Source organism: Polyodon spathula, chromosome 3 (assembly GCF_017654505.1).
Source record: "Polyodon spathula isolate WHYD16114869_AA chromosome 3, ASM1765450v1, whole genome shotgun sequence".
NCBI lineage: Eukaryota > Metazoa > Chordata > Actinopteri > Acipenseriformes > Polyodontidae > Polyodon > Polyodon spathula.
Genome location: NC_054536.1, coordinates 35,927,498 through 35,950,187, shown reverse-complemented (window position 1 = coordinate 35,950,187; position 22,690 = coordinate 35,927,498). Strand labels below are relative to the sequence as shown.

Here is a 22,690-nt window from a genome sequence, read left to right as displayed (position 1 = left end):
TCCTGTACCTGTACACTGCAGCCACTTTGCCACAAAGAGTTATTACTCCTAACTTTAAGAAATTAATCTTACTGTATCTAAAAGAAAAAAGAGAGAAATCACACATTCAAAATATGAATTAACTCATTGTGGTGCTTTAAATTGGGTTAACTGGTATTTATTGATCATTTTAAAAGCAAAACTGCAGTACTGAATAATGGAATTACATGGAAATATGGAATCACAAAAGCAAGGGCATATAATTCTCTTTATAAATAGACAGACTATGCATACAGGTGATAGAGGAAGAATATTTTGGGACATGATCAGCAACAGGTGATGGAAACCTTCATTCCTTATGGAAGCAGAACGGAGAGGATCTTTTTTTGTTTCAAAGTCTGTTTTTATACAATATTACACTTTTTTTTTTTTTTTTTTTATAAAAAATAAAATAAAAAAATGTCTCACAGAATAAAGCTTTGTGAAAAGCTTTTAGCTGCCTTGTATGCACCTCATAATTTAGGCTATATTTTTTTCACAGTTAACACACATTTTACGATTTCCTGCCATGTGATATGTATTCCCAGTTAAAATTTCCATTTTTGAAAGAATATGTAAAATACAGAATATATATGTTTGTATCACTTAAAAATAAATATAGAAAATGTCTGCCTTATCAGCACACTACCTGCTACGTTGCATTTAGGAACCTGGCAGCCAGTTTAGTGTTGCTTCCGGTAACTGATTAAATAAACGGCACAATTTCTTTAAAATATCTTGAACAAAAAAGACACCAGCTGCATCAAAGATCAGAAATCTTTCTGCTAAAGATCACTCTGTCCTGTACAAGAAGGGGGCCTTTCACGTGTCTGTTGTTATCTTTTACATTTATTTATGTTTTTATTTTGTATGATAATTCTCTGATGGTGAAAGCATAAAAAACAAAATATATTAACATTTAGCATTTACGGGTTTTCAGGCAAGCATTTACACATTTAGGAACATTTGTTATATAATGACTAGAGAAAATGACCAATTTTGAATGCAATTTTGACTGCAATTTTTTTTTTTTTTTTTTTTGCTTTATATATATATATATATATATATATATATATATATATATATATATATATATATATATATATATACTGGTATTGACTGTTGATCTACTAAAAAACTAAAAAAACAAAATACGAAGATCTTGAGTAGTCGGCAACCAGTATGGGGTCATACAAGTAGCCTACTAATATATTTGTGCACAGTTTTTGCAAAGGCTTTGTTGGGCACACAAGCCATCGTTTTATATATTATAGGTTATAAAACGACGACTCGTGTGTCTAGAAAAAAAACTGGTTTTTAGAAGGGCTAGTATTCCGATAGTATCCTAATACTAAGTGAGTATTCAGCATCACGTTTTCGAAATACTGGTATCCAGAATATGGACTGATTCATTTCGAATACCGTGTTTACATGGCATGGAATAGCTGTTCAAATTTCCCACTATTCCGAATATAACTGGAATCCTGATAGAACAGGACAACTGGAACAGGTGCCCGGATGGTAATATCGGTGCAATTGCACCTACCACGCGCGGCAGGTGCGCGACCTCATAAAAACCCTGCATTATCTCCTCCCTGTTTGCTCTGGTACTGGGGAATTTAATATGTTCCTCAGCATGTCGCAACAACGCGGTTATGAACCTGTCGAGGTGGCAGGACACGGCTGACTGGGTGATCCCCACTGTATCACCTGCTACCTTCTGGAAGGTCCCGGTAGCCAGGAAACACATACAGACACTACCAATTGCTCGGACAAGGCATGACTGCACATGGTTTGTTCTGGCCAGGTCATCATGAAGCATGTCTCGATCAAGACGATACCTGGACACGACTTGCTCATTGCTGAGCTCCTCATATGTGTGCCGAGGCTGGTACCCCTTTCAGCATATCTTCACCTATGTCGGGGTTGCTGTTGCTGAGTGTCTTGCATCATTCACATCCACATGTCGATGGACACGCTGCATGCTACCCACACTTCCCATTGTTGCCTGTTTGTAGACAGTGCTGGAATGGTAATGTGCTCAGATTTAATGCAGTCATTTTACAATCCTTATACTGCGCATCACAAACCTGGTTTTGTACTTGTCGCATACCTTCGAATATACCAGGATCACGCATATTGTCGGCCATTCCCCTCATATTGTGCGATGCATACATTTGATCTTATTTTTATGCATATGCTTAGGACATATCCCGTAAAGTATCTCCGTAAAGTAAATGGTCTATACTATATTACCCATTTATCAGTATTTATTTATCTTGGGAAAATTGTCTATTATATTATAGTGAAATTTTACATTTACAAATATACAGTAGCTCAATATACATATTACATAATATGTATATGCTAGCACACACTTTTTCTTTTTTTTTTTCATCCTAATTTAAATTCGGTAGTTATCGTTAATTTATACAGATGCAAATATGTGTGAATGAGTATACCTATATACAGGTGTACACTGCAATTCACTTTGGCAGCTTTTATCTTTCGGAATGAAAGCTAAAGATAATTTCCTGAGATAGGTTTTTTTTTTTACTTTAATCCTATCGACTCTGTTGGGACTCGTTTTGAGTAAGATGTCACGACCAGTCAGTGATGTTCGGTTTTTTTCTGTATATTATTGTATTCTTTTACATTACTTGTTCACATGTACTGTCTCGTTTAGTTGTGTTTTGTCTGTTTTATTCTGTCCTGTTTATTTTTTTGGCATCTCCTACTTACACAATCGATATCCTTTTGAGTGATACAAAGTTAACAAATATACAGTCTTTTCTCCAGATTAGATTATTAAATGCTTGTTTAAATTATTACAATTCTGCAATTGTACGATTTAATAATAACACATCTTATTTGGCCTTCTCAAGATTTTATCTTAATATTAATTTCTGTACTGTACTATTTCTCAATGAGTAGTTCATCTTGGTCTAAAAAACTGAACGTGATCTCTTGGGATGTTAAGGGCTTTAACAACCCCATAAAACGCTACAGAATCCTGAGTTATCTGTCAACAATAAAATGTGATATAGCTTTAATTCAGGAGTCTCATTTGGTCGAATCAGAAGAAATCAAATTACAGAAAAGGTGGGTGGGTACAGCACTACACTCTTCATACACTTCTGCCTCAAGAGGAGTTCTTATTTTAATTAATAAATTTAATATCAAAATACTTGATCGTAAACAAGATTGTTTATCCCAACAACTTTCAACTGTCAAAAGTTTTTCAGTCTCTGATTCTGAGTCCTCACTATGGTTTGATGTTTTACAACAAGCTGCTAAAACCCTTTCACCTTAAAGAAATTGTACTTCATGGCCCCCCATCATCTTTACCAAATTACGTATGTTTTAAACTTCCAAATTACATTTTCAGGAAAGCAATGTTTGAACTCAGTGATATCAGAATAATGTATTTAACCTCAAGTATAAAGAATAACCCCATACTGACTTAAGAAAAAATGTTTAAGGGACAACTCCTGGATTAAAGCTGGTATAAATACAATTAGTGACATTTTTACTAATACATCCTTCCCTCTCTAAGAGCACTCAAAGCAAAATATAATGTAAGTAATTCATTTGTACATAATCATATTAAATCTACTCTGTAAACTATATAAAAGAAAACTTGTCATCCACAAATTACCAAATTAGAGAAATTTTTATCTGATTCTAAAAACTCACATAGATTTGTTTCAAAAGTATATAAATTGTTTCAGGTTGGTCAAAATGCCTATGATGGTTCTTTAAAAACTTACTGGGAAAGTATTTTGAAAACAGAATTTAGTAATAATATGTGGAGATTAAATCAACAGAAAGGTCAAATTATCCTCACATAATGCTAAATTGTGTTCAATTCAATATAAAATAATACATAACGTTTACTTTACCCTCTCCAAGTTATATAATTGTAAGCTGGCAGATAACTCTTCATGCTGGAGATGTGGCAAAAACAACTCTGATTCACTACATTTATTTTGGTATTGTTCTAAGGTTTCAGTATTTTGGAAAGATATATTTTTTCATGTAAATAACATATTTAATGCTAATATAAAAATGTCTCAGAATCTAGCAATACTTGGAGATACCTCTGATTTACATCTTTCTTTTCCAGAATGCAAACTACTTCTTGGTCTGTTCACTCTTGCTAGAAAATCTATTCTTTGTATTCAGAAGGATACTGAACCTATACCTATGTTATTACAGCACAATTTGGCATTAGAAGTCCTTACTCTTGAAAAAAAATATTTGGATAAATTCTTACCAATCTCTGACATGAAGTAACTGTTTATTTATTATCAATGGATTAGAGATACTACATGTATCCTATTATTTATGTATTAATGAGGGCCAGATGGTTAATGAATTATACAATTGTATTTAAATCTAATTGTAGGAGATGAAAATTCAGTCATTGAAAACTTAATAAAAATATAAATGACAAAAAAAAAAAAGAAATACCTCTTTTTAGATCGTGACATATGCCATTTTTACAGTAAAAAAATACAGTCCTACTCTTAACTGCCACTTCTTCACACCTCTGCAGAACAGCCTGCAGAGACAGCTTCTAAGGAAAGTTTTACGCAACCAAAAGCAGCTTGTATTTTCAAATGGAGCTTCTTTATGCTATGTCAATTTCAAACCGAAGGGGAAGGGGTTAAGGGCTTAACTGGTGGAAGAACATGTACCTGTCACAAGGGTAGGCAATGATAATTGTGTGAATGCAAAACACATTGGAAGGCCCTCAAAAGACAGCCTCTATTACTGTGCACAGTTGCTAGTGCATTCAGTGCATTCTGCTAGTTGCGTGCAGCCCAGTTGACCTAGTTTACATTTTCACACCGGGATGTGCCATCAGTAAACGGCCAGAGTCTAGCTGTCGGCAAGGGTCAGGAGTTATCAGTGAAATGATCTGCTGAGAGTCCGGGTGTTGCCTCGGAGCTGCTTAATGAGCCCCTCATGTCTGGGTGATGCTTCTTCAGGTGCCTGTGAAGGAGCTGCTTGTCAGGTGAGGAGTAGCAGCAGTAATGACAGGCGAACACCTCACCAGTGTGATGTCGGCGGACATGCAGATCCAGGCTTTTCTTCTGAATGCTATAAGAGATGATAAGCAGGTTCACAAGTTATTCAAACCTGTTTGTATGGCAAAGATTATTCACCAACCTTATGACCTACATTTCTTAAATAAAATCCCTCACATTTGTTCAAAATGATTCAAGATTATAATTAGGTATACACAGTATTTGTTGTGGAATTGTCATTGTACATACAATATAACAAAACACAATATTTACCATTGCTGCCCGCTGTATGTATTACTATAATATCTTTTTCAACATAATGCAGATTATTATTCACAAATCCTTGGTCAAACCTCACCACCTTATTTATTTCCCTTTTTGTATACTTTATTCAAACTTTATTCACAAACATGTGATTTCTTTAGAATCAAGCTGATTTGCTCCTCATGGCTTTGCTTGCTGGTCAGGTTTATGAATATGAATGACAACTAATACTGTTTCACTGATAACACCAATTACACACACTTTGTATAGATACAAATAATGTATATGTACAAACATTATTTTAGAAAAAATACCATTCAAAGGAATAATTACATGAGTGAATGTGGCAATGAAACAGTGTTTTTGAATTTTGGAAGCAAAAACGTTTTTGTATACAACTTTGTTGAAATGTGTGTGTATATATATATATATATATATATATATATATATATATATATATATATATATATATATATATATATATATATATATATATATAAATATGGCAGGGCAGGGGTTAGAATCTCCTCCCTGCTACAACATAAGAACAAATTGAGAATGACAAAAAGCCACTGGAACGTGGCCAGTTGCTAATTTATTTATTGATTATCGATTAGCCCTGGCCACATGCTATAAAAAGGAGCTGGAAATGGGTTCTCTGCAAGCCTGGAGGTGAATGGGCTGCAAATCCTCACGGCTGAGTGTGTAACCAGGGTAAGAAAAACAAAGAAACCAACTACTGGAGAGCACTGTGTCTACACCAGGATCTTGGTGTTTAGTGTACAGGAAATTAGCTTAGGGGACTTGATCCCACATCAGTATAAGAATGTGTGTTAGTGCAGAAGGTTGCTAGAGCAGAACCTCCTCTTTATTAGGAATGGTATTCAGCCATTGTTTTGGGCAAACTATTTTCTTAGTTCTGTTTTATAACATTTTGCCATTTGTTACCTTAGTGGCGGGCACACTACACCACAAGTAAAATTTGTGTAAACTGTAAATAAACATCAACCTCCTGTGTTATCACTCTTATTTTTCCAAATGGATACCCACCCCCTTTCACAGCGACTGTTACTTAGATGAGACAAACACAAGAAAAAAATCAAATAAAGTAAAAGCTATGATATATATTGCTGAGCTACGAACCAGGACTAACCATATCATAGGCAAGAACTATTGCTGATTTTGCCACACAGCTAAGCTATGCATGTTGGCATGCATATTCCTGTACCAGGTGAAGCCTCTCAATCAAAACACTGAACTTGCTTACCCCTACAAATACTTCTGATTAAGATTTGGGTGACCCAGCAGATTCAGTGAAATTTAGACAGACAGTGTTATTTAAGGACCCGATTTCATATATGCTGAAAGAGATCTTGTAGGGATGCATACAACACAGCAGGCAGCAAGGGTAAGTAAGTCATGTGTTTTGCTATAAACTCTAAAGGCATAAATCCCCTGAAATTCTGCCTAACACTCTTGTATGCATTCACCCATCTTTGCAGCAGTGCATTTTTTTGTATGAAATACTACAGCCAGGAGATGTATTCAAAAAATTGCAAGAATGTGATTCCTGTAATTTAATAATGATAGAACACATCTGACAGCACCACGGCTTGAATCTGTAACTGCTAAAAAAAAAAAAAAAAAAAACCAGTAGCAGAAAATTCCATGAAACAACCGTGGGTAAAATGTACAATTGTTCCGTGTCTTTACCAGAGCCATGATGATAAAGAAGAGAACATGGAAAGAAATTAATGAATAAACAAGCATATTGGTAATAATCATTCCCCACCCTAGCTGTTGATCAAATATTAAAGCTATTAATATCTTTAAAAAAAGTAGATAACCATGGTCTACAAGTAAAGAAACGATAATTCCAGATTCTGAGTAACCACATTTTATCACAATTTGTTAAGCAGTTCTCTAGGTATACTATGCATGGTTGTACAGACATGCCTACAGATATACATACCACTACTTTGGACTTAAATGAAAAGGGACAATCTGAATAAAATAAATGCTAATTAAAGTAGCACCTAATTAAAACTGGTGTCAGACAAAAATGGCATTCTGTTTTACTTCTCAAAATCACAGGAAAAAAAAGAATGTCAGAGTTTTTCAAATCTTTATAATGAAAGGGAAAAAATAGCTAAAGTATTCATTAGACTTGACGTGACAGAGGCCTACTATGCTTGTCAGAGGAATTTGCTGACAAAGTAAATAAAAATAACCTCTACAGACAAAAAAAAAAGTAAATATTTCTCTCCAAACTGTGCAGGTGTCTCCTATGTTTTATTAAAAAGACTGCTGGTAGAAAAGAGTGGAGATTTCATTATAAATAACTCACTGCATATGAAACAAGAGATATCGATCAATTAATGTCAAAACTTCTGTAGCTTGCAAAACCTATACTATAAAATGCATCAGTATCAACTTCTTTTTACCTTTTATATCACTTCAAAAGTACAGTTTTTACCTCCTGCTGGAAATCATGGATGAACATTCTGAATTTCAAATCAGATATTACTGTATTCCTGTATCTAGCTATTGCCTAGGAGGCAGCTCAGATCCTCGAAAACCATGCCACTGTAACAGATACAGTGCTCTCCCTATAAAATACTGTAGTCGGGAGCCATCATTACGAGTCCATGCTATTAGTGTTCCACCTTATAACAACAAAGAAAGTGCTAGCGGAATGGCATTATGGGGCAAATGGGGGCACAACCATACAGCCTTATAACCTGTTCCACTGTTTAAAGGGGCGCCTTTTAAATGTCCATGACACCTGTTTGAAAAACAATTGCACACCAAAGCTACACGAGAGTTAAACTTAAGTGCACCTTCTTTGGAGACTGTTGATCTCACTTTCTTATATGCTACTGCAAAAAAAAAAAAAAAAAATTAATCTGTCTTTAATAAAATGTTTTAAGGCTTAGGGAGCATGGGGCAACAGTAGTGGTGTAATGTGTGTTCAGTTGATTGAAAAAAAATCACAATTACTAATATTCAACCTGTTTTTTTTTTTTCAATGATATTCTTGTAAACTCAAATACGGGTAACTCAGTTTGCCATTTTGGAGGAACATATATATTGATAAATCACACCAAGATACACCAAAAGGGTGCAAATGCGCATTAGATAGAAAAATTGCAGAACAGTGTTTTTTATTGAAATCTCCAGGCTTACCAGCTGTATGAGCAATGCTCACACTGGTAGGGCTTCTCATTCGTGTGTGTCCTGGAATGTCTTCGCAAGGAGCTGCCGTCTATGGAGGCATACGGGCACTGATTACATTTGAACGGTTTCTCTCCTGTTAAAATTGCAAAATAAATGTTTCCATTAGACCAACTGTGTGAAAAACACAGAGGAAAGCTTGTCAATGTTGCTGTTGCATAAACAAGAATAGGACTTTGTTATTTGTCATTTCCTGAGACAAAACCATTTCCTTCATCCTAGCTTGTGCACAGATAATGCAACAGAATTTGGGTCATGACTTTTTGAACTCCAAGTAACTCCAAGTTTTAATAATATCACTCAATACATTACCAAGAAAAACTGTGTAAACATGAATCTGCAATGAATGAGCGATCACTGCAAATGTGATTATGTATCTGGAAAGAGTTTATATTTTAAGAGGGTGCCACATTGTGGAAGCTTGATAGTAAATCAATTCAAATAAAACCAATATCCATAATTTTAAAACACACACTGGGCCATATTTACTCCAGTCTTTAACTCCTTTTTTTTTTTTTTTAAGAGGTTAAACGTCTAAGTTATATAGTTCTCTTCAAAACTCTCCAGGTGTTTGTTTGTCACCTGGTAACATTTCCATGTTTTTTTTCTCCTTTCAAGAAATAGGAGTTAATTAAAGACTTGGTGTAATACTTTGAAAATGAGGCCCGCTATTTATTTTAGTTTTGCATAAGTCAAGTAGACATCTGTTTTGACTAAAGTCTGAATCATCAAGTTTGACCACAATTAACATAGCAGAAGAAAATGACATCAGTTTTCTATGAATATACCAATGCACTAACTTATTTTTTCACGGATATAGGACTACACTGGAGTAACCGCCAGCTACAATTCCCACATCTTATTATTTTCATCAACAAAGTAAATAACTTCTGGAGCTTGTACTAATTGACTGCTAATCAGAGAACGTTTCTCAAAACACCACAAAGAACAGACTAGACATAGAGCAGCCATTAAAACCCCCAGCATGTTTCTCGTTTGTTTATACAAATAACCATCTTTTAACCGCATAGGATATCCTGAGCTTTCAAAATAATTAAATATTTGCCATATGTTGGATATGAAATGGAGCACATAACAAAGTATCCCCAAAGAACACCAATGCTGAATAATTTCCAGAGCTCTTATTGAGTGTGTATCTTTATGCCTGAATGGTGGTCTAAGCTGGCTTGGAAATAGGACTTCTCTATGTATTTCTTCAAAACCGAGATGTAATACCTTAATAAAAAGGACCTAAGCCTAATCTTCCCTAATCCCCACTTTTCTGACTGGGTATAGCCTGATTCTACAGTAAATTGAATTAATGCAGTACTTCAAGCAGATAAATTATCTTCATGAACTCTTATGTAATTTCTTAGATCAATACGGTTTAACCTCTAACTGGTGTAGATTCTCAAAGCTCTTTACTAAATATTGTCATTAGCACTTTTTTTTTTCAGAATGGAAAACCTCACCCAATAGTTACCAAACCAGAGATAAACAGCTCAGAAGGGCTTACAGCTCAAAAAGTAGCCATACAGGAACAAATTCTAATATCAATGAACTTTCTTCACACTTTTAAATTATATATTAAATTATATGAGATCTTATACAAAAGTATAGCCTATAGATTTAATAAATAGATAAATATATGTATTTTTTAATTATGTCTCAATCCTAAAATCCTAGGTGATGCAAATGCCATAGCTGTAGTATAGGAAGATTCCCAAATTCTCTTCAAAAGTAAAGAAATGTTTTGACAAATGCATCTTTATCATTTTATGCATTACATATGTCTACATTTAAACACTGTACAGTATATCCAGAAGCAGCAATTATTTTACATTTTCTTACAGATTTGGAAAGATGATACATCTGCATCTGTTAACTGCTTCTCTTTTCTGTATACAATTACAGTGTGGCTTCCATTTTCTAGTGCTGTTTGAAATGTTTTGATTCTGTGACAAACTGTAGCTCATTCTGATGCGATGGCATTCTGAGCTGCGCCCCCTACCTGTATGAATGCGTCGGTGCTGAATGAGGGAGGCCTTCAGCCTGGTCTTGTACTCACAGTCTTGGCACTCAAACTGTTTCACCCCACTGTGGATTCCCATGTGCCTTTGCAAAGCCAATTTAGAGGAGAAATTTCTGTAAGAAAATTTAAAAAGAAACAGTCCAGTGAAAACCTTATTATAAAACAATGTTATTTTGATTCTTGCACCCTTGCATGTATAGACGTTATCCTTCCAGGACACTCTGCTGCAGCAAACCACAACTCAGCTCCCACTATTTATTTGAACAATGTCACACGACTCTCGCAATGTATAATGCTAGGGGATCTTGCTAAGAAGATGCAACAAATATTTAAATTAGTATATTGCGGCTGTCTTCATTAACATATTTTTTCTTAACATAGGACAAAATTTTCGCTTTGTTAAGCGTCACAACGAAAATGCAAACTGCGGTATGTTTGCGCTGTGACTGGCCCATCTTAGTACACCTACCCCTATGTCTTGCATGCCATATCTATAGCTTCAAAGGATACTCCTGTAATTAACATGGAATTCACAACCATCATTTCGTCCTCATAAATTTCAATTAGAGCTTTCTAAAGATGCCACTGCTAGGGTCTTATAGAACTTGATAAAAAAAAAAAAAAAAAAAACCTGTGTTGGCATTAATTTGGTGTAAATTTAGCAGCTGACTCTTGTTATGTATTTCTTGAGTCAGGGCTGCTATTTAGAAACAAGCAGGAGGTTAACAGTAAGCAGAGCCCGTCCACATGACTCAGTCATGCTCATTTGTAGCTCATGTTACATTGTTTGCCCAGACTTTGCTCTGTAAATGGACCTAGTGGAGAATAACCCCCGACCTTCAGGTGAGTTAATGCTGGTGACACACTGCTAATGAACAGACACCTTACAGTTAGGGTTACATTAACCATTTTCACATTGGTCAGCACCTGCTACACCCTTATAATGCCCGACACAAAGGGAATTACCAGAGAATATGGATATATTTTTTGATTTATTTTTTTTTTTTTACAGTAATGAGCCTCAGCAGAAGACACCAGTCTTTAATATAATATAGTAAACCCAGATGTGACATTGAAGATCTGGAATGTGAACTTTATTTCTGCTTTATTACATTGCCCTTTATTTTTTTTTGTCTATTTAAATTTTTCATCGAACCTTATTCATGTTGGTCAAACAGCAGCCGAAATCAGAAACATTCTAGCATTTAAGTTTGTCAGTGTTAGCTGCTGGCCTGAGTCATCTGTTATTAAAGTTTCCCATGGTGTTTTTGCACTGCGTTTTCACAGCTTTACCATAGTTTACCTGTTTGCTGTGTTTATCAAAATGCTTTCCCATACTCAAAGGTCTTTACAGTGCTTACATACAGTATGCTTTACCATGCTTTTACTGTGCTTTATTACATGTTGCTATGCTTTTAATTATGGTAAACTTTTATAAGGGATTACCATCTCAAAGCAGCAACGGTTATGTGCCCCAAGCCAAAGGCAGGGGAACTTACTGAAAGACTGTCAATTAACTACTGCTAATTACTGTGGTGGATATTATAGAGGGCATCACTGTACTTTACAAAAACACCCGCTCTACTCAGAAACTCATACGTGAGGTTTACATTCATGGTAACTTCCAATAGTCTCTCAAATTATTAAAATTAACAATGAGCTTTATGTGATTATTGACATTACTAATATTTTTTTAAAAACCTGTTATTAAAGAGTAAGTAGTGGGGTACAGAAAAATATAGGGTTCCACGTCCCCAAGTGTTGCTACAACTGTTTATATAACATACCTGTACTTTTTCTTTTCATTGTCAACATCCTGACAAAATGTCCTCTTAGCGCACCGGCAGTGTAAGGATTATTGCCTACATTGTTAAACAGGTAACGCAGCAATTAAAATTGCAAAACTTCTGTCTATCAATAGCCAAGATTTATCATCTCATTATTCAGGGAAAAGCACCCAAAGTAAACATTTACATGTTTGAACATAAAAGATTTACCTGATGAAAAAACAGCTGATAAAGTGCAAAGCACAAACCTGGAACATTGGGATTTTTGACAATAAAACTTCTCTATATAATGTTGTGACATTTTGTGAATTATTTTTGCTTCATTTAAGCTTTAGCTGTAAATGTCTGAACATAGTTTGCTAGCTATAAGTTTACTAATACAATATAAATCATGTAGACATTTACATGATTAAATCCAGCTATAGTTAAATAACAATCTAGTATGTGTTTTAACTTCTTCAGTAATTAGAACCCTTATGGGGTTTCTACAGTGTTGATCAACGTAGGCAGGTATCATTCCCATAAAGCAAAGTTCAAAATCAGACACAGGCTGTTACCAACTATGAGTCACGTCTGGTCTTTCAAGTGATCCAAAACGGGATGCGTCCAGGATAGATCCTCAAATAGTTTGTTTCAAATGGACATGCATTCACAAAGCCACTCAGAGGTGAAGTGTCATGTTGAGGGGTAACACTGATATTCAATGGCTGAGATATTTTGTTTATTTATTCCTAGTTCCCAGGCTCCAACCACTTCGATGTAACGCATTGATCTGCTAGCTAGGACTTAATTTAGTGCCTTCAATTAACATTGAATATGCATGTTTAATCCTGTCATTGTTTCACCCTTGAATGATTAATTTAGAAATTCTCTTGATGTGCTCCATCCTGCAAGGAGGAAACAGCTCACTGAAACCCTGCATACTGAGGATTATGAAAACTGTTGAATTTGGCATGAGCTGATCCTTTCTAACCCCTGTGCAGTGCGGTGGTTGTAATTACAGCTTCACACAGTATCATGATATAGTGCTACTTGCTTTCAAGTGCTCTTGCAAGAACTTGGTTCTTTTTCTTGTTTAAATTAGATTTTAGCTTAAGAGCAATATAAATAACAGGGAAGGCATCTGACAAAGCTCTTTGCTACTCTTCTCTGATCAGCTTACACTGATGCCAGACTGTGACAGAGATCGAATGATTCTTGGTGTTAGGTCTCCCTCCCGACCTGTGAGGGCACTATGTAAAAGGAACAGAGTTCCCTTAATAAAACGGCATGACAATTTATTCCTTAGGGTAGGTGGAAGTCGTCGTTTAGGAAGGGGGCTGAGCTACGGCACCCAAGCTCAATGACTCAGACGGGAGACGGTGTGGCATCCGAGGATTGGAGGAGTGGATGCTCTCGTTAACCTAGGGGTCATGAGCGAGGGTATTAATAGAGGGGTGTAGTGGAAGTGATCTGTTCCTTGGTAAATGGTTAGTGTTTTAACCTACAAGGAGTCTGTGTTGCCGTATTGTGAAACCGTGCGTTATGTCTTGTGTGTGTTAGTGTTTTGTTAACTGTTGTCTGTTTGTTAATAGACTACCAGTAACACGATCTGGAGCTGGAGTGAAAGCATTTCACAGAGAACTGTAATACACCACTAGCACTTATTCACTGTCACTAGGAACTGTGTTTGTGTTTTGTGTTTAGTGTTGGTGTGTAAAAACTGGACTTTTGGGTTATGGGTCAAACCCGGGGATTTACAAATACAGAGTGATACACACCGCTGTATCACTCCATCATTATTATTCACAGGCGTTTGCCATAAGGCTCTGGACATTGTTAATCAAATCAATAAACACCCTTGCACCTGGAAATCATTGTCTGTCTGTCTTCTATCCACTCTGCACTGCACGCATCTATATCTACTCACCACTTTGCCACAGACTTGAAAAAGTTAAGACAGTTAAACATAATTGACAGTTAAGACCTGTTAGATGTTCCCCATGTGGGTAAAGGAAATAGCACTGCCTTTGCAGAAAGTAATGTTCACATGAATAATGTCTGTGGCTAACACGCTAATCTGAATATATTTGTATAGAATATAGTGGATATTCAAGTACGCTTATTACCAAGGTGGCACTATTTCCAGTTGGTTGGTACAATATGGCTTGGGAGTACTTGTATTATTTTTATTTGGCAGACATGTTTATCCAATCTGCAGTTTCATCTTTTATACCTGCGAAGGACCTAACTTAAATTCCTCAAGCTTTATGTTTCTTTAGGGAAATAGGCTAAACAAACAGCTATCTAAAACTGCCACCACACAGTAGTAAATTGTTTGATAAAAAAAAAAAAAAAAAAAAAAAGGTCTGTGCAGTGGAAACCTGTCAATATTGGTCCTTTTCTGCCATCTAGTGGAACAGAGCAAAAGACAGACAATAGAAACCCCAACACAACTAGGAGATGGGGAGTGTAATTAAATAGTGACATCATTGTTAAATGTAGCTCCTAACTTCCCTACCTCTTTTCAACTGTTTTAGTAGTTTTAATGGAACTCTGTTGTATCACTGATAAACCCCCCAAACCTCATCTTTTGTGGGAATCATAACCCACTACAAACCAAGCCTTTTTCCAGATAGCATCTACTACTACTACTACTACTGCTGCTTATCTGGGAAATACATGGTGCCAACTACCTTCAGCACTCAAAGATTATAAACTAGAAACTGGAATTAGCAGAGAAATACCGCAAAGTAATAAACAATAGCCTTCAGATAAACAAAGCAATCATAATTAATTTTAAGAAAACCAGATTATAATAAGTGGCACAAATACATGTTATCCAGGATGCTCTCTTGCTTATTATACAGTAATTTTAGTTGATGCGGTCGTCCACACCTTTGTCAATTCTCATTCGCAGCACAGAACAAAAGATGTAATGTAGTAACCTCCATTTCTGATTTGATAATGGGGCTCAGTGAAACTTCAAATATAATAATAAAAAAAAAGTTTATATAAAATTGTTAAATTAAATAAATACATACAACACTTTTAAAATAAATATATAGAATTATGTGTTGCAATTGCTAAACAAAAAAGACACTGTATCCCAAGCTTCTAAAATACACACAATACCTGTTGCATAAGTTGCAGGAAACCCCTTTTTCAGTTTTTCCTCTGTTGGCCAATATATCCTTGTCTGTCCGCACTGTACTAATCTCACATGCCTTTGGATGGCATCTCTTCTTCTTCTTCTTGGCATGGGCTTGTTTGTGATGATGGTCCATTTCACGCCTGCGTTGAAAGCCCTCTCCACATAGCTGACACTCAAACTGTCTGGAGCTGCTGTGTTTTGTCAGGTGCTCTTTGAGATCTAGTCTGTTGATGCAAAAAAAGGAAGATCACATTTACAAATGTAAACCTCAACAGTGACAATTTCTACAAAATGATCTTGACCCACAAACTTACTTTTAAAAGGTAGTCTAGCATGATTTTAGTCTCCATGATTTCAGCATCTAGTCTCCAAAACCATAAGACTATGAGGCACATTCATTCATATTAACATGCTGTAAATTCATAGCCTCACACTTTAAAAAGCTTGTCTTTCCAGGGCAGAACTGATGCGTTTTGGCAGGGCATTACATGCGAAAGTTTACACTGTGGTTTTAGGGTTCCGCAAAAGAAAAAGAACATTAATGTAAAACAGATCATTCAAAAATAATCATTAGCACAGAACTGAGAGGAGCTATTCACATTTCTAGGTTATGTGGTGCCAAGGGGTTTTATTAGGGCTCATTACAAATCTAGTTGAAAGAGCCAGGATGCAAAAAAAGAGGTATTAAATGTAATTGTAGCTAACAAAATAGCTCCATAAAATGTCTTCACCATGCACATCTATTCATTTTATAGGTCTCAAATGTGCAGTTTTGAAAGGCACACAAATACATATTTTAATTGAGAAACTCAATTACTACACTGCAATAAGTTAAAGAAAACTCTGTTTGGAAGTGTGACAGGACAGCGTCACTGGCAATGCTGTTGCGACCAGAAAGGGAGACTCAGACACAGAAGTTGCTGTTTCAAGCGCTAATGCGCACATTTATATAAACAAATAAACAAAACACTAAACAGAACAAAACAAAAGGTCTACACAAACAAACAGACAGAACAGCACGGAACACATGAAAACATACCCTCCAACACCAACATTAACTCTAACCATTCTCACTAACATCCGTGATCACCCTATTTATACACCTGTGGCTGGCACCTTAATTAATCATTTACTCACTTACTCAATTCACAGCTGCAGCCACATTCCCATGTGTTTTGATAGGGAGAAATTTATCCCCTCCTTGTCAACACATTACTCCCCACACCAACACATACACACGTGCACAGGCAGCGCTTTCACCCTGCCACTCTGTCACAGGAAGCTATGCTCTTAAACTGTCTTGTACCATTTCACCTGCAGAGTGAAATTGTCCCCGCCCCTTCACTGGCTTCTTTGCTGTCAATAAACAAACAGTTGCTTCCCCTGTTGACTGACATGCTTTAAGCCAGTAACATGCTTTGACCCTGAAGACACTGCTGAGATGAAATGGCCCAGGGAGTGAAAGTGCAAATAGATAATCCAAGAATAAGGCATAGAAACTGAGAGTGTCCTTTAACCTAAAATACATATTTGCTATAACATGTGTTTATTTTAAAACGGCAGATTTGAGACCAATGCAGTTAATAGAAGTTTAAACCACAACATAATCAACATGAACTGATTACATATGTTAATATCGGCTTTTTGTCTGTTTTTTTTTTTATTTAGATTTAATGACTATTATAGTTTTACAACTATTTGGTGGCTACCTTTAATAAACTGAGAGTGTATTTTCTCTTGAACTCTTTTGTACGACAGACACATAGTGTCTGTGAGAAACACACTCAACTTGATGTGAGGTAGCCACCGAACACTAATGAACATACAGCCAATATACACCAATACAATCGAGGCTTTGACAGAACATGTGACATCTTGCCACACAAACAAGACTAACAGCACAGTCTGCAGCTCCCCTATTACAAATGCCCTCAAAACAAGAATCCCAAGAAAAGTAATTCAACATTGGGAAACAAGCTACAGCAGAACTTGTTAGCCCATCTTTGAAAGGCCAGCAATGAAAAACTACTCCTATACAGTTTTACATAATGTTACTGTAGCAGGTTACTTTTTTATACATGAACAATATCAGTGTCATGATCATAATTTTAAAGGTGCAGTCCCTAAGGTTTGTTCCTACCCTTGTTACACTCTTATTATTGTACAGCTGAACTTTTGACTTATATTTTTCACTTTGAAAAGTCAGTGAAGGTACTACATAGTAGAGCAGGCCTTGTTTTATACAAAAGCTACGGATTCAGATGATTCAGAGATGACACAAAGTTGTTATGCAACCGTGTACACTTTAAAGTCCCGAATTTACCCACTTTCTGTTGAACCGCTCGTCACATTCAGTGCATACATGTGTCTCTCCTCCGTGGTCATGCTGCGTGCACAGATGCTTGTAGACTTTGTTCCAAGATTTATCTACAGCATCCATATTAGAAAAAAAAAAAAAGTATCAATTCAACAGCACAATTTAAATTATCAAGACAACAGTAAATGATATCAGAACACTAAACATTAGTGCTGCATATATACTGTAGGGTGTAAAATATGACCACTATATATATATATATATATATATATATATATATATATATATATATATATATATATATATATTATTGACACACACACACACAGTGCCTTTAGAAAGTCTACACCCCCTTTCAAAATGTTCACCTTTTGTTGCCTTATAGCCTGGAACTAAAATGCATTCAAATTGTTTTCATTTATCTACACATCCTACCCCACAACTTCCAAGTGAAAAAAAATATTATAGAAATTTGTAGAAAATTAATTAAAAATAAAAACTGAAATAGCTTGGTTGGATAAGTGTCCACCCCCCTTGTAATAGCGATCCTAAACTAGCTCAGGTGTAACCAATCACCTTCAAAATCACACACCAAGTTAAGTGGCCTCCACCTGTGTGAAATTGTAGTGATTCACATGATGTCGGGATAAACCTGTAGGTTCCCTCTGCTGGGTAGTGCATTTCAAAGCAAGGCACTTTCAAATGAACTCCGGGACAAAGTTGTTGAAAGGCACAGATCAGGGGATGGGTATAAAAAAATATCAAAGGCCTTGAATATCCCTTGGAGCACGGTCAAGATGATTAAGAAGTGGAAGGTGTATGGCACCACCAAGACCCTGCCTAGATCAGCCCATCCCTCCAAACTGGATAACAGAGCAAGAAGGAGACTGATCAGAGAGGCTACCAAGAGGCTGGTAGCAACTTTGCAAGAGCTACAGGCTTTTATGGCCAAGACTGGTCAAAGTGTGCATGTGACAACAATACCCCAAGCACTCCACAAATCTGGCCTGTATGGTAGGGTGGCAAGAAGGAAGACATTACTCAAGAAAGCCCACTTTGAATCCCGTTTGAAGTATGTCAAAAAACACGCCGGAGATTTTTTGGCCTAAATTGCAAAGTGTTATGTTTGGTGCAATCCCAACACAGCGCATCACCCAAAAAACACCATCCCTACCGTGAAGCATGGTTGTGGCAGCATCATGTTATGGGGATGTTTCTCATCGGCAGGGACTGGGGCACTTGTCAGGATAGAAGGGAAAATGAATGGAGCAAAGTACAAAGAAGTCCTTGAGGAAAACTGGGACGGAAGTTCACCTTTCAGCATGTCAACGGCCCAAAGCACACAGCCAAAGCTACACTGGAGTGGCTCAGGAACAAAAAAGTAAATGTCCTTGAGTGGCACATTCAGAGCCCCGACCTAAATCCAATCGAAACTTTGTGGAATGACTTGAAGATTGCTGTCCATCAACGCTCCCCAAGGAACTTGACAGAGCTTGAACAGTTTTGTAAAGAAGAATGGTCAAATATTGCCAAATCTGGGTATGTATATCCCAACAGACTCACAGCTGTAATTGCTGCCAAAGGTGCTTCCACCAAATATTAACTCAGGGGGTTGGAGACATATCCAATTATGATCTTTCAGTTTTGTATTTTTAATATATAATTTTTTTTTCTCAATGAAAACTTTTTTCCTCTTAACAGTGTGGAGTACAGTGTGTAGATAAGTGGAAAACAATCCTCACTTAAATACATGAAACACTGAGGCACTGACACAACAAAATGTGAAAAAAGTTCAAGGGGGTGTAGACTTTCTATAGGTACTGTATAGATAAAGAAAGAACATTTATCAGTGTTATTTTAGTATTATTTTGTTTGCGACACAAATATTTTTTTAAAGTATTTTTTTGCAACAGTGTACTGCTGTACCCAAAGCATACTAAAAGCTGAGCCCTACAAGAACAGACACTTCAAGACACTTTTAGTAAACTTAATTTTGAATGGTACATTGGTACACTGTTCTCCAGAGTCACAAACGTTGTGGACTAACCAATGAATAAAATGTTTAGAAAAGGTACCCGAGTAGGTGCAGTGTACGCATTTAAAAGTGTCTTGGTAATGACAGGCTTGATGCTGATTTCTCTCATGTTCTGAAGAATAGACAGTGAGACAGGTGGCACACTGAATCAAGCCAGGCTTCCGCCTGTGTCTGTTTTCATGTACGTTCCGTGCATTTTGAGTCTTGAAGGCCTTCTCGCAGAAAGAGCACTGGTGGGGACGTCGCTTCTTGCTGTGGTCCTGTAAATGCATCTCCATCCACGTCCACTCGGCCGTGAAGGAACCACAATGCATGCACTTGAACCCCTGCTCCCCATCATGGCATTTCAGATGCACCTCCAGCAGTGGCTTGGATGGCAGATACAGGTTGCACAGTCGGCAGGAAAAAGTTCTGCCTCTCACCCCACCATCCCGATCATCTGAACCTTTATGGTGGCCTGGATGTGCAGCAGTCAGTCTTTTCTTCTTGGGACGTCCTTCAGAGCCCTCGTCAGCTTGTTGAACTGTTCTGCTGGGTTCTGAAATCAAAGACTGGGTTTTGATGCTTGAGATTCTGCAGAGACCCAAAGACATGAGGTGAGCTGACTGAGCCATCTTGTCACCTTGGTCCTCGCCAGTTGATCCAGTGGGGCATGACAAAGAGCTAGACGCTATAGAAGCCTGATCCTCCAAGTGGAATTGACTGGACTCCTCTTCAAACAATGTGCTCACCTGCAAAGATACATACATGTAAAAATGAGATTCCAGGCCCATTATTGAGGATGAAATCAAGTTTCTACCACTTTTCCACTGATATGACTGACTGCATTGGACAAACCGGCTTTGTCTGCTTGACTTGACTAATAATTGCTTAAAGTACTTCTATAAGTGGCCTTCAGAGACTTTTTAAACAGGCAAATAATAATGGGAAATATGCGTATTAAGTCACTATACAAGAGATCCTTCAAGTCTGTTGTTAATGCAGTTTTAAAAGTACTAATTTGTGGTTACCTCGCAGGTATGGGCAACGTGCAGACTGTCACTGTTGGTGCTGAGGCCCATGTCACATGACTGGGGGCTTATGTTTTGCAGCATCCTATACATGGGGAGAAGGAAGGACATTCGTTCCAGATTCTCCTCGTTCTCCTTGTTCTCTGTGCTCATTTCATCCTCCACGCCATAGGGGGCATCCTCCTCCTGACACCTATCCTTCTCAGAGCCGTTCAGAGGATGGCAGGTCCCCCCTAACTGGTGGATGTTGGACACATGGGCACTGATCTTATTCTTCAAGCTGGTGGTGAACTGGCAGACTCTACACCTGTAAATCTCCACCAGAAACATCTCTACCAAGCTAGAGACCTGGCCTTCAATACCTTCCACTGTGCTGGAGTACAGTCTGGAAGTGGTGTTCTCTTCAGGAACATGCAACTCTACAGGCTGGATGTCTTGATACATGTATTTCAACTGGTTCATTGTCACAGCATAGGGAGGTCGAGGGGCTGTGTATGAAGAAAAATAAAACAAAATGAAAACACCCTTTAAAATGGGTTCTTTGTCAACAGTATTCTGAAATCTGCTCAGAATTCCCTAAAAACCACACCGCAGACACTACTGTTGGCAAGCACAGTTTTATTGTAATCCTTGGTTGGAAAGCATTTTTGCCTTTTTTTAAATGTATATAGTAGTGGTAACTGCACGTTATATTATTATACCCAAACTGAAAAAGTATATATCAATTGTATTGTAAAAGTCTACTGTTATAAAGTTTACACTTACAACCAACTGTTCAGTGCTCAAACTCCTAAATGTAAATATGTTTAAAAACACAGAAATGTATTACAACAAGCATTTAGGCAATAGTCGAATTCTACCCTGAAGTAACTGTGTAGGACTATCCTTATCAACGTCCCTAATAGAAGTAAAATTATATAGGCCCTACTTTGCAGATTACTTCATTTAAAGTTATTGCGTTCAATACACCACTTGTTTGTATTAGTCACTGAACAAAGATGCTGAATTTATTTAAAACTTGCGGTCTACACATGCGGTGTTTGCAACTAGTAGTCGTACTGTGTTCCCTAGGTGCTCTAATGTATTACAGTAGCAAAGTAAACCAATAAATGACCATGATAATATATTACAAAAATAAATTACATAATTCCAAAACAATTACATTAACTCTGACGAGTAACCTAACGAGTACCTGAGAGATTATAAATCGAATTATGTACTGTGTATACATCAAAACTTGCACTCATTGTTTCCACAGTATTATAATTCAGCACTTACCATTTAACAATAGAGTTTTATTTTCAAATCCAAAACATCATACAAGTACAATACTGTTTTTGTTCATCATTTCCACCAGGAAGTAGTGGTTGCAGTAAAACGTACCGACTCATTCAGAATCATTCTCCCTTGTAAGGGGTCATTTATAAATTACATGACTAAAGCTAAACGCAACGTAAATTCACCTGATTTTTACATTAATTTTTTACATTGATTTTACAACCAATTTCAAATTACTTTTTCACGTTTCACCATACAGGTTAGTATTACTTTCTGACACATATAGACTGTATTTAAAGGTTGCGCCAAGGGATGCTTGTGAGAAATTGCGGTCATTGTATTTTAGTGAATTATATAAATTACATCGTAGATAGATGAAATGGTAGCCGTATCAGTCCAGAGATGATAGACAAAGATAAGGAGAAGTGGTACCTTTTATTGGACTAACTAAATAATACTTATTAAAAGGTATCTCTTCCTCACCTTGTCTATAAATTACATCCAAATTTAAATTCATGAACATCAAACAGTATATAATACAGTATTGTT

General features: G+C 36.7%; 1 protein-coding gene across 1 annotated transcript; it reads right to left on the bottom strand.

Annotated features, from left to right (window-relative positions):
- Positions 1-1,963: 1,963 nt before the first annotated feature.
- On the bottom strand, positions 1,964-22,252 carry si:dkey-154p10.3 (zinc finger protein 260). The gene is made up of 8 exons (XM_041245165.1): positions 22,142-22,252; positions 20,864-21,351; positions 19,894-20,584; positions 17,829-17,928; positions 15,483-15,725; positions 10,561-10,694; positions 8,502-8,625; positions 1,964-5,124 (listed from the first exon to the last, which is right to left on the bottom strand). Exons 2-8 carry the CDS (start codon positions 21,323-21,325, stop codon positions 4,920-4,922), a joined length of 1,959 nt encoding a protein of 652 aa, XP_041101099.1. The 5' UTR covers positions 21,326-21,351; positions 22,142-22,252; the 3' UTR covers positions 1,964-4,919.
- Between the last annotated feature and the right edge of the window lie 438 nt (positions 22,253-22,690).